Here is a 15,781-nt window from a genome sequence, read left to right on the forward strand (position 1 = left end):
TCCAACTTAATATCCAAGGTCATTCCTGAGTTTCACCTTTTGATAGCCTGCATGCAAATATGATGTTATGATTAATTCAGCACTTCCCTCAACGTTCTCTGAAAGCTTTGCTTGAAAGCACTTGGTCTTTCTAAACACCAAAGGTTAAATCTGCCCTCTTTTTCAATAAAAATACTATATATAAACAAGGGGCAAATTGCATAACTTACGCTTTTTGCTCAGAGGAATGTGGTTGGTTGACATCCTCAACATCCCCAGAGCTTAGTTACTGGACTTTTCAACTATGCTGAACAAAATGGCTATCACAAAATTGTGATTGGAATGTTTGAAAAATTAATGGGCTTAGGAGATGGGCTGCCCTCCAATCACTTTTGACTCTCAAAAAGAGGACTAGAACTTTTGAAGTCCAATTGAATGAACTCCTTTAAAAGTTTCTATGATAGTGCTGCGCTGCCTATGACATTGTTTATATGCCCATTTGAAAACCTGCGTGCATATAGTTTTTGTCATTTCACTTAAACTCCCTTTAAACATTCCCTAAAAATGTCACCTAGCCTCATTAGTTACAACCATAATAGTAGTAGTATTGGTTGTATCCATATAGTGCCTTTTGGTTAGTTCGAGATCCACAACAAACTAACCCAGGAAGTTTCAACCTAATAATGTAATTCGTTCCTGAGATATTGCTGTTACACTTTTTTGAAAATTTTAGTTCATTTTGATTTAGTACAACGTCTGCCTAAACATTCCTTGAAAGCTTCATCTTAATACTCTTAGCTTCAGCAATAGTTGTAGTAGTAGTAGTCACATTAGTAGCTGTATGCACATAGCCCCTTTGATTATTTTCAACATCTCCCTGAACACATGCTGAAAGTTTCAACTTAATACCCTAAGTATTTCCTGAGAAATTGCTCATATACCCTTTTTGCAACCTGAATGAACAGTGTGTTTTGATTTAGTTCGACATCTTCCTAAATATTCCCTGAAAGTTCCACCTTTTTACCCTTAGTTGCTGTAGAAGTATTAGTCGTAGCATTCGTAATAGTAGCAATAGTGGTAACATGCATATAGTGTCTTGGTCGGTCCAAAATCCCCTCTCAACATGCCCTGAAAATTTCAACTTAATACTTTGAACTGTTCCTAAGATACTGCTTTTATGCCCTTTTAAAATCTGCTTGCATATAGTTTGTTTTGATTCAGTTGAAACTCTCCCTAAACATTCCCTGAAAATTTCACCTAAATATCATTAGCCTCACTAGTTGGAGTAATCGTGTAGTAGCAGTAACAGTAGTAAGCACATGGTACCTTTTGCTTAGTTCAAAATCCACCTCAACTTACCCTGCAACTTAATAATCTAAGCCATCCTGAGATATTGCTGTTATACCCTGTTGACAATCTACATGCTCATAGTTCGTTTGGATTTAGTTCAACATCTGCCTAAACATTGCTTGAAAGCTCCATCTTAATACCCTTAGCTTCAGTAGTAGTAATAGTTTTAGCTGTAGTAGTCGCATTAGTAGCAGTATGCACATAGCATCTTTGGTTATCTTCAACATCCACCTCAACACATGTTGAAAGTTTCAGTTTAATACCATAAACCGTTTCTAAGGTATTCCTGATCATTCCTCTTGAAAAGCTGTGTGTGCATAGTGTATTTTGATTTAGTTTAACCCTGTTTCAACATTCCCCAAAATTTTTGCCTTTATACCCTTAGCTTTAGTAGTAGTAGTAGTAGAACCAGCTGTAATAGTGGTAACAACAGTTTAAGGTACCCGTAGAATTAGTAGTAGTAGCCTTAGCTTTAATAGTAGTAGTAAGATACAAAATTTGCCTTTTGGTTTGTTCAATACCCCCCACAATAAGCCCTGTAAGCTTCAACTTTACACACCAAGCCATTCCTAAGATATTGCTCATACACTTTTTTGACAACCTGCATGCAGACAGCGTCTTGTGATTCAGTTCAACTTACCCCTTCAATATTAGCTGAAAATTGCATCTTAATACCCTTAGCCATAGTTGTAATAGTAGTCACAGTAGTAGTATTAACATATTCCCTTTTGGTCAGATGAACATACCCCTCATCAAGCCCTGGAAGTTGCAATTAAATGCAATTAGCCATTGCAATGATATTGCCAATATGCCCTTTTGATAACCTGTATGTTTATAGTGTGTTTTAATTTAGTTCATCCCTCAACACTTCATGAAATGTTCATCTTTATACTCGTAGCTTTAGTAGTAGTTGCAATAGAAGTAGTACTTGGAGTAGTGGTAGTGGTATTAGTAGTAGCGTGCAAATATTGCCATTTGGTCAGTTGATCTTTTCCTTTAAGCATTCCCTGAAAGTTCCAACTTAAAACCATAATCTATTCCTGAGATAGGCCCTTTTGACAATGCACATGCTAAGTTTTGATTTAGTTCAAATTTCCCCTCAATATCCTCTCAAATTTTCACCTTCATACTCTTAGCCTTCATAGTACTAGTATCACAGTAGTAGTGGTAGTAGCTGGAGCAGTAATAGTGCTTCAGTAGTAGTAGTAACAGTAGTAGCAGCAGTATTAATAGCAGTAGTAGTATGCACATTTTGCCTTTTGGTCAGTTAAAGATCCCCTCTTGGTGTCCTGGAAGTTCAGCTTGAAATGGTAAGCTGTTCCAAAGATAATGCTGATATGCCCATTTAACAATCTGTCTGCACATAGTATGTTTTGATTTAGTTTATCTTTCCCCTCAACATTTCCTCAAATTTTCACTTCAATATCCTTAGCCTTGATAGTACTTGATACAGAAGCAGTAGTTATAGCTGTAGTGGTAGTAGTAGTAGTAGCGTTCAAATATTGCCTCTTTTGTCAATTGATCAGCCTCCTCATCATTTCCCGAAAATCCCGAATTAATACATTCTTCATTCCTGAGTTAGGCCCTTTTGACAATCCGTATATACACAACGTGTTTTGATTTAGTTCAATACTCCCCTCAACATTCTCTGAAAAGTTCACCTGAATGTCCTTTGTCTTTTTGGACGATAAAAGTCAGACATTCCCATCTTTCTCAATAGCAAATATTATATATAAACAAAGGGCAAACTGTATAACTTTTAGCCTTTACTCTGAAGGCTGTGGGCGGTTGATATCCTCAACATCCCCAGAGACATAGTTACTTCAACTATACTGAACAGAATGGCTATCACAAAATTGTGAATGAATGTGTTTGGAGAATTAATGGGCATGGGAGAAGGGCTGGTTGTCCTCCAATCCCTTTTAACTTAAAAGGGGTACTAGAGCTTTCAATCACCAATGGAATGAGCCCCTTCTGAAGTTTCTATGATAATTCCTATACGAAGTGCATTGGTGAAAAAGAAATAAATATAAGTAACAAACAATACATTGTGCCCATATTGCTCTTTACTTAGCAGCTCGATTGTACTATCTATTATTATTTTTTTTTTGTCCAGAGGCACTTCATATGGAAGGAGTTGTTGTCTAAACTTCGGAGGGGGCTCATTCGATTAAAAATCGGAAGTTCTAGTGCCCTTTGTAATAGTCAAAAGTGATCGGAGGACAACTAGCACCCTCATGCCCTCTTTTCCTCAAATGCATCCAATACAAAATTTTCAGATATCCATTTTGTTCTGAATAGTCCAAAGGTTATTTAACAACGGTTCCAGGTTTGATAATTTTGTGAAAATAGTCCAAACTTCAAATAACTATGCCTCTGAGGTTGAAAAAATCCTCCACAGCCCCTGGGCAAGGGTTGTAAGTGATGCAAGTTTCCCATTGTCAACACATCAGGTTTTATGGAAGGGGTGGTTGTATAAACTTCGGAGGAGGCCCATTCGATTTGGAGTTGAAAGTTATAGTTCCCTTTTAAAGGCCAAAAGTGATCAGATGGCTTTCAGCGCCCCCTCGCCCTTTCTTCCCCAAATGCTTCCGATCAAAATTTGAGATGGCCATTTTGTTCTAAATAGTCTGAAGGTCATTTAATTATGGTTCCGGGTTTGACAGCCCCCGGGGCAAGGGCTGTAAGTTATGCAAGTTGCTCATTGTTAACATATAAAGTTTCGGGGGCTCATTCCATTGAAAATCGGAAATTCTAGTGCCCTTTATAAGAGCCAAAAGTTGTCAGGGGCAGCAACACCCCCCCCCCCCCAATGCTCTTTTTCCAGATGCATAAGACCAAATTTTGAGATTGTCATTTTCTTCAAAATAGTCCAAAGGCAAAATAACTATGCCTCTGGGGTTGACAAAACCCCCCACAGCCCTCGGGTAAGTGCTCTAAGTGGTGCAAGTTGCTCAGTGTTAATATATAATGTTTTTGTGTGAGGAGTGGTCGTACAAACTTCGGAGGGGGCTCTTTTGTTGGCAATCGAACGTTCTAGCTCTTTTTATAAGAGTCTAAAGTGATTGAAGGGCAACCAGCCCCCTTCCCCCACGCCCTTCCTTCCCAAATACACCCGATCAAAATTTTGAGTTAGCCGTTATGTTCAAAATAGTCCAAAGGTAGAATAACTATGCTTCTGTGTTTGATACATACACCCCCCCCCCCAAGGCCACGGGGCAAGGGCTCTAAGTTATGCATGCTGTCTATTGTTAACATTTAAGCTTTTTATGTAAGTGGTTGTCGCATAATGAGAAGGCTCATTCGATTGGAAATTGGAAGTTCTTGTTCCCTTTGTAAGAGTCAAAAGTGATCGGAGGCTAACCAGTCCCCCCCCCCACCGTGCCTCTTTTTCTCAAATGTATCCAATCAAAATTTTGAGATAGCCATTTTGTTCAGAATTGTCAGGAGGTCAAATAACTATGCTACCAGGGTTGCCCCCCCCCCCCAGCCCCAGGACAAGTGATGTAAGCTATGCAAGTTGCTTATTGTTAACTATAAGGTTATGATGGAAAGGGTGGTCAAAATCAAAATTTTAAGATAGCCATTTTGTTCAAAATAGTTCACAGGTCAAATAGCTGCGCCTCCAGGGTTGACACACCTCCTTCCCTCTAAGCCTCTGGGGTAAGGGCTATAACTAATGGATTTTACCCATTGTTAACGTATAAGAATTTAATTGGAAAAGGGGGCATGTTTGATCCTAATTCTCCAAAAAAGCTTGAGGTGTTAAGATGAAGCTTTAAGGAAATATTGAGATAGATGCCGAACACAATCAAAACACTATGTGCTTGCTGGTTGTGAAAAGGGAATATAAGCAATATCTAAAGAACGACTGAGGGTGTTAAGATGAAAATTTCAAGGTATGTTGAAGAAAGATTTTAGGTCAACCACCCCGCCTCCTTGCTGTTTTTTGGTCCTTCGTCTGCTTAACACTGATCGAAATTTTGGAACGCAAAACTTGCACAAGTTGCGTGTTTAAACAAATATAATTGTAATTTTAAATATAATTTTAATTGCACGTGTTTAAGCTCAAAAATGATGATAACCCAATTTTTCTGTTTAGTATATGACTTGCGCTAGGCAACATCCTTTAAAAGTCCCATTTTTTACTTTGTTATTTATATGCTTATGCTAATTTTAGATTAAATGTTACGAGTCACCCATTTACTCCTGAAGAAGCAGAAACATTTCTAGCTCGTAAGTAAACATTTTTCTTTTATGGGTCTTGCATAATTTCTTTTTTTTGCAAGATATAATTTTTTAGATTTCTGTAGCCAGGTATGCAAGATATAATTTTAAAATTTTTTCAGTAAACAATTAAAAATAAACTAAGAAAATTCAGAAATTTCATTATTACTAAACTCTTTAACTTCACGTTATTTACCTCGCTGGTGTGTCTAATCTACTTGCTGAGAGTGACACCGATAAAAGCAATAAGTGTTATTTTGGATACGCGAAGTTTCTATTGTTTATTCCTAAGCAGCACCACAATTCCCGTCTCGAAAAATTTTGCAATCACGAATCAAGTCAAAGAGTGTTCGAGAATTCTAAGAAGTCTGTGATAAAAGCGATACTGAATAGGCGACGTTTTGCTCCAATGATATTAAATGTTTCTTTTTTATTGGTGTGTTTAATTTTTTCCTTTTTCTCTTTTCTTGTTCCACTATAATCTTTTCTTGATGGTTGGTCAATAATTTACTTTTTATATACAATAGCTGAAGTGCCACTAAATATAAAACCACAGAGAGACTGAGTGTACTGGTAAAACATGTTGTGATCCAAAAATGTGTATATTTTTTTCTGGCACTAGGTAACGAAATATCTAACAACTGATGCTGCATAATTAATTTTCTTTTAAGGAAATAAGGCCGTATTTTTTAATGAGGACTTGACAGTTGTCAAGACTACTTGTTGCAGCACTTGTTAACAGGCTACTTGTTGCAGCAGTATTAATGCTATTAACAAGGATTAGTAATAGATAGCAGTAAAATGACTGAAACTGCTTTTTGAAGCGTGATATTTTTAGTGATGTGTGTGTGCTTCTTTGTACACACTCTCCCTTTCTCTCTATCTTGCCCTCTTTCTTTCTCCATCACTCTCTATCTCTCTACTCCTCCTCTCTTCTCTCCCTTCAATATTGAAGTGACTTATTAGCTTTCCCTACTATAATAGAGGGCATGCTGGTTTTACTTCTTAGCGTTTTTTCCAGAATACTTTTTGAATGTCAAGGAGTTAATTCACAACGAGAGCACAAAAGATGACACGCTGTATCTGACAAAAGTTGCTACGCTGACACTTTTTGTTTTGACAGTGAATCTGTAAGTAAATTATTCCGTTTATCCTCGTTTTTTTACTTTACTTTACATGGAAGTATGGGCCAAGACATGAACCTGAGCCTTTGCAACTGTGAGGAGGTGGCTCTATTTTTGTGCTGGACTGATAGTTTGGATGGACAAGTCCAAATGAAGACGCAACTTCACTACATATCGAAATAGTTCGCGAAAATTTATTGGATGAGAATTATATAGAACCTCTATTAGAGGAACTAGGGCAATATTTTTTATTTGAAACATTCGGATTGGAAATATGCACATAATTTGAAAAGGGAATTTCAAGTAGCCATGTATTTATCCGAGGAGGGGGGGGGGGAACATTTTGGAATTGGTGCAAAAATGAAAATGCGTAGAAATCAGCAAATTATGAGGAATCCTTGGAAATTATAGGAAAAATATTAAAAATATCGATGTTTCGAGGAAAGGGCGAGTTCGTAATCTACGTGTTTACCTGATTTCAAACTTAGCATTCTGGCTGAAAAAAGTAGGCAAATGTCATATTGAAAAGACATGGAGAGAAGAGATACAATAAAGATTAAGTTACAGCTATTGATAGCTTGTCCATCGTTTTTTAATTTTAATTTCGGTTCAATACATTTACAGCTTTAATATATTTGTGTTTTAATTTTTTTTTCTTGAACAACTGGGAACCGTGTTTATGTTCGCACCCCTTTTCGTTTGAGAAGGAGATATTGCTGTGCCATATATCCGTGTTAGAAAATAGACTTTAATTACATTTTCTAATTTTTGTCACGTATTTTCATAAGCCAATCCCAATATTCCTTAGTTTTGGAGAGAAAGATAGCCCTGCTTTTTAAAACTGGGCTAACTAATTCTTCCAGTTGAATTATGCTGAGCAACAAGTCTGGACTAAAAAGGAAGTCCAATTTCTCTAGAGAAATATATTTGTGTTTTAATTGATGTTTTTTTTTTGAACAACTGGGAACCGTGTTTATGTTCGCACCCCTTTTCGTTAGAGAAGGGGATATTACTGTGCCACATATCCGTGTTAGAAAATAGACTTTAATTACATTGGCTTATTTTTGTGTCGTATTTTCATAAGCCAATCCCAATATTCCTTAGTTTTGGAGAGAAAGATAGCCCTGCTTTTTAAAACTGGGCTAACTAATTCTTCGAGTTGAATTATGGTGAGCAACAAGTGTGGACTAAGAAGGAGTCGAACCCCACCTTTTTAGATCCTAATTGGTTCTTCTCTGATAAATATTAAGGCAGTAAAAAGAACAACAAGTTTGTGTCGCTTATTTTTACTATTAAAATCTTTGTCAGGTTTGTCCAGTAAGTATCAATGCTAGGTGTCATGAGAGCATAATAATATCATACTATTGTGCATAGTTTGCGCACAGCACAAAACGTAAAGAATGTCAACATTTTTTGGCAAAGAAAATTTTAATTTTCGTATTTCCGTTTATGACAAATGGGAATAATGCCCGAGTCGAGCTGTAGCCACGTCAGTCGATAAAAAGCCATTTTATGAATGACATGGGACTTTTCTTCATCTTGCGCCATGCTTGTATTTGAACGTGAGAAATTCAAATTGCCAGAAATTGGTTCGTTTGTACCAAAGTTAATTTGTTTCCAACTGTTCTCTGCTAATACTACGTCTTCTTAACTATTGTCAGATTGCTGGTACAGATAGACAAATTGCTTTTCCAAACTTTTATTTAAAATTGTGCCTTAAATCTCGTTTCTGATTAGTCAATCAAGAATTCAAGAATTTTATTCTTGAAAGTGGAACAACGTTCTATTCGAGAGATTTCGATTGCCGTAGATAATTGGCCCTGTATTCGTGCCTAATTTTTGATTTTATCGATAAGGGTGATTATAATGTGGCCTGGACATAATGCAGAAAAAGAAAATCCAAAATGTTGTCCTAATACGCCAGTATTAATATTTTAATATCAATATAAGCATTTGCATGAACATTTTTAGTAAAAAAAAAAGTAACAAAACTGAGGGAATAAAGATAACAACGAAGACCACGCTGTCTTTCCACGCTGTCTTTCCGCTGTCTTTTCGCTGTCTTCCACGCTGTATTGTTCTTTAAACAATAAAGAAGATAATGAAATGCGGATGATCTTTGAAGAGGCAATTACAGGCGTAAAATAAATGGGATATTTCGCCTATATGATTCATAACTAATGTTTATCACTGATAATTTTTTGTTGTGCCTTGAATATTTTTTTCGTACACGATTTTCTGACTAATTTGTGCCTGTGGCATGTACCGAAAAAAAGATACTTGTATCATCGGCTTCATTAGTTTTTAGATCTATGGCTTAAGCCTCAATGCTTGAAGGCTCAACAAATCAAACTTCAGGTATATATTCTACGTGAAGGATACGATTTTCTTACTAGTTTGTGCCTGTGACTTGCATCGGAAAACAAAGGACTTTTATCATTGCCTTCATTAGTTTTTCAGATCCATGGCTCAAAGCTCAATGCTTCAAAGCACAACAAATCGGCCTTAAGATTTATGTTCTCTGTGAAGCACACGATTTTCCTACTAGTTTGTGACTGTGGCATGTACCGGAAAAATGAGTTTGTGACTGTGGCATGTACCGGAGAAATGAGATACTTATATCCTTGGCTTCATTAGTTTTTCAGATCTATGGGTTAAGTCTTAAGGCTCAATGCTTCAAGGCTCAACAAATCAAACTTCAGGTTTATATTCTCCGTGAAGCATACGATTTTCTTACTAGTTTGTGGCTGTGACATGCACCAGAAAAACAAAGAACTTATAGTATTGGCTTTATCAGTTTTTCAGATCCATTGCTCAAAGCTCAATGCTTCAAAGCTCAACAAATCGGCCTTAAGGTTTATGTTCTCTGTGAAGCACACGATTTGTCTACTAGTTTGTGGCTGTGGCATGTACCGATTGGCTTCATTAGTTGTTCAGATCTATGCCTCAGTGCTTCAAAGCTCTCGACCTTGAGGTTTATATTCTCTATGAAGCATACGGTTTTCCTATTAGATTTTGGCTGTGACATGTACCGGAAAAACAAAGTACTTATAGCATCTATTTTATCAGTTTTTCAGATCCATGGCTCAAAGCTCAATTCGTTAAGGATCAACAAATCGGCCTTAAGTTTTATGTTTCCTGTGAAGTATTCGATATTCCTACTAGTTTGTGGTTGTGACATGTACCGGAAAAACAAAGTACTTGTATCAATGGTTTCATCAGTTTTTCAGATCCATGGCTCAAAGCTCAATGCCTTAAGGCTATACAAATTGGCCTTAAGGTTTATGTTCCCTGTGAAGCATTCAATTTTCTACTAATTTGTGGCTGTGGCATGTACCGGAGAAACAAAGTACTTATATCAATGGTTTTATCAGTTTTTCAGATTCATGGATCAAAGCTCAACGCTTTAATGCTCAACAATCCGGCCTTAATGTTCATGTTATCTATGAAGTGTACGATTTTCCTTCTAAGTTATGGTTGTGGCATGCACCGGATAAACTAGATTGTTATATCATTTGCTTCACTAGTTTTTCAAATCTTTGGCTCAAAGCTCATTGCTTCAAAACTCAACAAATCGGCCGTAAAAATTTATGTTCTCTGTGAAGTATACGATTTTTCTACTAGTTTGTGGTTGCGACATGTACCGGAAAAACCAAGTACTTATGTCATTGCTTTCATCAGTTTTTCAGCTCCATGGCTCAAAGCTCAATGTCTTAAGGCTCAACAAATCGGCCTTAAGGCCTATGTTCCCTGTGGAGCTTATGATTTTCCTACTAATTTGTGGCTGTGGCATGTACCGAAAAAAAAAATATTGTATCATTGGCTTCATTAGTTTTTCAAATCTGTGCCTCAAAGCTAAACAAATCGGCCTTTAGATTTATGTTCTCTGCGAAGCATAAGATTTTCCTATAAGTTTGTGGCTGTGACATGCACCGGAAAAACAAAGTACTTATATCATTACCTTCATTAGTTTTTCAGATCCATGGTTCAAAGATCCATGCCTTAAGGCTCAACAAATCGGCCTTAAGGTTATGTTCCGTGTGAAGCATACGATTTTCCTACTAGTTTGTGGCTGTGACTTGCACCGGAAAACAAAGGACTTATATCATTGCCTTCATCAGTTTTTCAGATCCATGGGTCAAAGCTCAACAAATCGGCCTTAAGGTTTATGATCTCTGTGAAGCACACGATTTTCCTACTTGTTTGTGGCTGTGGCATGTACCGGAAAAACAAGATACTTATATCATTGGCTTCATTAATTTTTCAGATCTATGGCTCAGTGCTTCAAAGCTCAACAAATCGACCTTGAGGTTTATATTCTCTATGAAGCATACGGTTTTCCTATTAAATTTTGGCTGTGATATGCACCGGAAAAACAAAGTACTTATAGCATTGGCTTTATCAGTTTTTCAGATCCACGGCTCAAAGCTCAATGCCTTAAGGCTCAACAATTCGGCCTTAAGATTTATGTTCCCTGCGAAGCATTCGATTTTCCTACTAGTTTGTGGCTGTGTCATGCACTGGAAAAACAAACTATTTATATCATTGGCATTATTGGTTTTTGAGATCCATTCAGTCACCAAGCCAGAAGTATGATGATGCTTAGACTTTCTCACAGTTATGTAAACTTGCTAAAAAAAAAGAAAAAGAAACTACAAAAATTTTTCTGTTTTGCATATTTTTCGTGCCTTTTCAATGTATTTATGAGGGTAAAAAACTTAATTTTGTGTAGCTATTCTTTCTGTTTTGGAATTGACGTTAGCAGGGCCGTATTCAGGATTTTTGTTCGGAGAGGGTTATTTTGCTGTTTTTGTTTTTTTTATTGGGGAGGGAGGGAGGGGGGTGGGTGTTACAAAAAAACGCATACAGACTTTGTTTATATGCGTGTTTGTTGCATTTTTACGAGTCGGGTAAACATTCCGGGAAGAGGGGGGGGGGTGTTCAAACCGCTCCCCCCACCTCCGGATACGGCCTTGGACGTTAGAAGGTAGTCTAGAATCAAAAATACTTACCCAAAGGCGTTGGAAAGTCTAGTTGTCTGCTTCTACAGTTTAACATTTTATAAAACATAATTTCTTTGAAATGAGACATTCTTCAAACTGCTTTCAGACTCAAAGTTGACTACTACCTCTTTGCCCATCCCCTTTGATTCATATTTGTCTACGAAAAATTGACTCCATGAGGGTGGATGTTTGATTCGTATCTGTTTTGGGCAATTTAGTAACAAATTTGAAAAATTTGTTACTGCGGTAGATAAAATTGGCCGGTGTGGTCTGTCCAGACTAGCTTGTGGTACTATTCATGCATATGCGAAGATATGCTACTATGATACTTTTTTTACCTAAATGTTCAAAGCAGTCTTCTTTCAGAAGTCCTTAGCTGCCTTGCTATCTTTGAACGTTGAGCTTTTGATTTGCTTTCATTTTTAAGGATTTTGTTTTACAGAAATGCTGAAGAAATTCAAGATCCCTGCAAAAGGCTTGAAGACAATCAGCAACAAGCCCTTGCTCAGATTTTTAGAAAATTGATCGAGAAGGGTGCCAAAATGACTCGTGATGAGTTTGACGAAATTTTAGATTCAGTTGGTAAGTTCATTTTTTGTATTGACGTGCTTCTGATAAACACAAACTCGAGAAAAATTCTTTTCTAATGGAGTTATCACTCTGTATTTAAAATTTCACCGAGAATTCTTCATCACTAAAAAGTTTGTGAACGGTATTTGTATATATTTCTTTTTAGTTTTGAGTAATGTGTATTTTAATGTAAATCTTCATTATTTTTTTTACCTTTTTTTGTAAAGTCAGTTAGTTTGACCTTAAAAGGGAAAATATAACATTTTTGTAATGATTTTACTGTAACAAGTTTGTAACGATCCTACTGCAATTTTCTGTGCTGAGTTCAATATTGTCCTTCTAACCACATCAAATCTAATTTCCTTCTAATCCAATCAAATTCTAATCAAGATTTTCCTTCTAAATCACAAATCTTAACCGTAAGTTTTTTTCATCTTTAGTACGAAAATAATATTTTCTTTTAAGTACATAAACTCTAGTGTCCACTAGGAAAAATGAGCGATCGTGTTTGTAAGTTACTTTAAAAAACTCTCTTAAATGATTGTCAGTGGCAGCACTACATTTTAAAATAAAAATCGGTACTTGTACGATATACCCCCTGCAGCTGAAGTTGTTCATGCATTGACACACTGTAAACCAGTTTCTTTCGCTAGTTTCTTTCAAGCGTGAGAAAAGACAAAAGAGAATTGACAGAATAGACGGGAATTATATAATTTGGGCTATATTTTTGCACATTAGGGGGAGGGGGGGGTAAATTATTTGGACAGTGTGAAGTCAGCAAACAATTCTTAGTTCATAGTATCAGAATAGTGGTGGCTAACACATTTCGCATGCAAACCCGCTGTACTTTACCCCCCCCCCCCCCAAATGTGCAAATGTATAGCCCAAATTTGTTTCCAAAAGTATTATATTTTTATCATATTTAGGTATATTTTAACCTAACTTCACTTATTGAGCTGCAGGGGGTATATCATATACCCAAGAGTTTCCTAAATTGTTTTCTAAAAAAGGTCGAAATGCCCAAATATTGTGATTTTTTATTGCTGGAATTACCAAGAATTCTAGTTACATCTTAAAATTGGATGTCCAGTCAAAGCTAAGAGCTTTGTTGAAATGGTTGCAAAATTATTGTCAATAAGAGAAGGTTTTAACTGGCATTTCCGCTTTTTTAGCTGTTTCAACTGTCTCTTTGTAATTGGTGCACTCTAGATCGATTTGTCTTAAGGCCTCTTCTGAAATTGATCCAGCGTTGAGTGTGTTGAGACATTCTACCTCCAGATAACACCAATACTAGAACATGATTGATCAGAACGTCAGTTGTTCACAGGAAATGGCTAGCACCATTCTGTCTTTTGAAACCGAGCCTCCCCCTGTCATGTGTCCAATGCTGCACTTCTTACTACTGCTACTTGCTACCTGTCAAATGTATTCGAAGGTGGAATGCCATAGGAAGAAGTTTTAGCAGATACTGTAAGTAGATGACAGAACCATCTCAAAGTCAGGATTGCCAGGATTGTGGGGCTGGGAGTCGCCTTCGTCTGGCGTGTAGCTGGGTGTTTTTATAGTAGTCGAACCATGCAAGTTCATGAATCCGTTTCAGGCGTTTAGTCTTCACTGCATCAATATATTTTAGCAAATTGGATGACACTGACAAGGCCCCGCTTGCATACAAAAAGACTAGGGTAACGCTGGCATTATGTATTTGATTTTGGTGTGTGTGATTTTGTCAGGCTTTCACCCTTACTACTACTACCACTAACAACTCACCGCAACACTAAGCTGCCTGAGGCCAACACAGCTATGCACGCTTCTTTTCCATCCCAATCTATTCAAAGCCTCCCTTTTTACACCTTCCCAGGAAGTTCCCATTTCCTTTAAATCTTTCTTTATGGCATCCTCCCACCCCAGACGAGGACGACTTGCTTTCCGTTTAGCCTTAGACGGTTGCCCAAAAAGGACAATCTTTGGCAATCTGTCATCCTTCATCTGCACAACGTGCCCTAGCCACCTCAACCTTTCTTTCATTATAGCCCTAGAAAGCGGTATTCAACCACATTTTTCGTACAGCCTACTGTTAAAAATACGGTCAGTCAGCCCGGTACCCAGAACAATCCGTAAGAAATTTCTCTGGAAAACATCTAGCAAATCTTCATCCGCTTTTCGGAGCGCCCATGCTTCAGAGCCATATTTGACCACTGTCATCGCTGTAGCTTCTAATATTCTAATCTTGGTTTGCAGACTTATCTATCTTTTCTTCCAATTTTTTTTTACTTTTGAAAAGATACCCTGAGCCTTGGCCATTCTACTTTTAACATCTTCACTGCTCCCCCCATCTTTACTAACAATACTACCAAGGTAAGTGGAGCTGCCCACCTGATCAATCTTCTCGTTACCCAATGTCGCCTTTTCATCTTCACTTATTCCTAGCCTTAGTGACTTAGTCTTCTTAACATTAATTTTCAAACCTATTCTAGCACCCTGAATTCGCAAAACCTCTAAAAGTTCGTTCATTTTGCTCACACTTTCATCTCCATTTGATTCCGTGGTCTTCCATTGCCTTTATTGTGCTCCTTCAGACAAAGTCCATCAAATTAATCCATATAAAGGGGGATAGAACACAACCCTGTTTAACTCCTGATTTAATAAAAAACCAGCTACTAACCTCATTTCCTACCTTAACTGCAGCAGTGTTATTCTCGTACATAGAACAAATCACTTTAATGTATTTGTCTGGTAAACCATACAAGGATAAAACCTTAGCTAAAGCTCTTCTATCAACAGAACCAAAGGCTTGCTCATAATCTATAAAACTGAGGACCAAATGTGTTTGACAACTCAGGCACTTCTCAATTATTTACCTAAGAGTGAAATTTTGGTCGACACATCCTCTACCTTTTCTAAAACCGCACTGTTCTTCTCTTGGAACTTTGTCTACAGCATCTCTCAGTCTAAAAAGTATCTTATTTCTAAGTAATTTGCAATCTACAGATACCAGACTAATGTCTCAATAAGTACAACACTCACTCTTATCACCTTTCTTATACAGTGGTTTAGTTAAGGTTTTCCTACAAGCGTTAGGTACTTCCCCTTTTTAAAAAATCATATTCATAATCTTGAGTAACTTATTTCTAATCTCAGAGCCACCATATTTAAGAAACTCATTTACCACACTATTAGCACCTGGAGTCTTATTATTTTTTATTCCTTTTAGTACTGTCGCTAATTCTTCCTCACAAAACAAATCCTCCTTGACATCCAAAGTATCACACTATCTCGGTTTAGCAAATTCTAAAAATGTTCTTCCCATCTCTCTTTAACTCTTTCCTTATCACTAACTGTGGCCCCGTTCCTATTTTTTAACTGGGACAAGTCCGGATTGACTACTCCCTCTCAATTTATTAACATGCCAGTACAATATTTTACTATTATGCCGTCTAGCTGCATCTTCCAGATCCTCGGCAATTTTATCCATGACCTCCAGACCTCCTTAGTTCATATGTTAATGCTTTCTCCACTTTCTTTACATTC

The 15,781-nt window shown here is 37.1% G+C and overlaps 1 protein-coding gene across 1 annotated transcript in view; it reads left to right on the forward strand.

Annotated features, from left to right (window-relative positions):
• LOC148954358 (uncharacterized) overlaps positions 1–15,781 on the forward strand; it is an 89,500-nt gene that overhangs the window by 9,619 nt on the left and 64,100 nt on the right. The window contains 3 exon segments of the mRNA XM_089086305.1: positions 5,510–5,565; positions 6,578–6,686; positions 12,126–12,265. Coding sequence (XP_088942431.1) covers positions 5,510–5,565; positions 6,578–6,686; positions 12,126–12,265 — 305 coding nt within the window.

The sequence above is a fragment of the Artemia sp. Qi Xiang Cuo genome, chromosome 3 (genome assembly GCF_049724085.1).
Source record: "Artemia sp. Qi Xiang Cuo chromosome 3, ASM4972408v1, whole genome shotgun sequence".
Taxonomy (NCBI): domain Eukaryota; kingdom Metazoa; phylum Arthropoda; class Branchiopoda; order Anostraca; family Artemiidae; genus Artemia; species Artemia sp. Qi Xiang Cuo.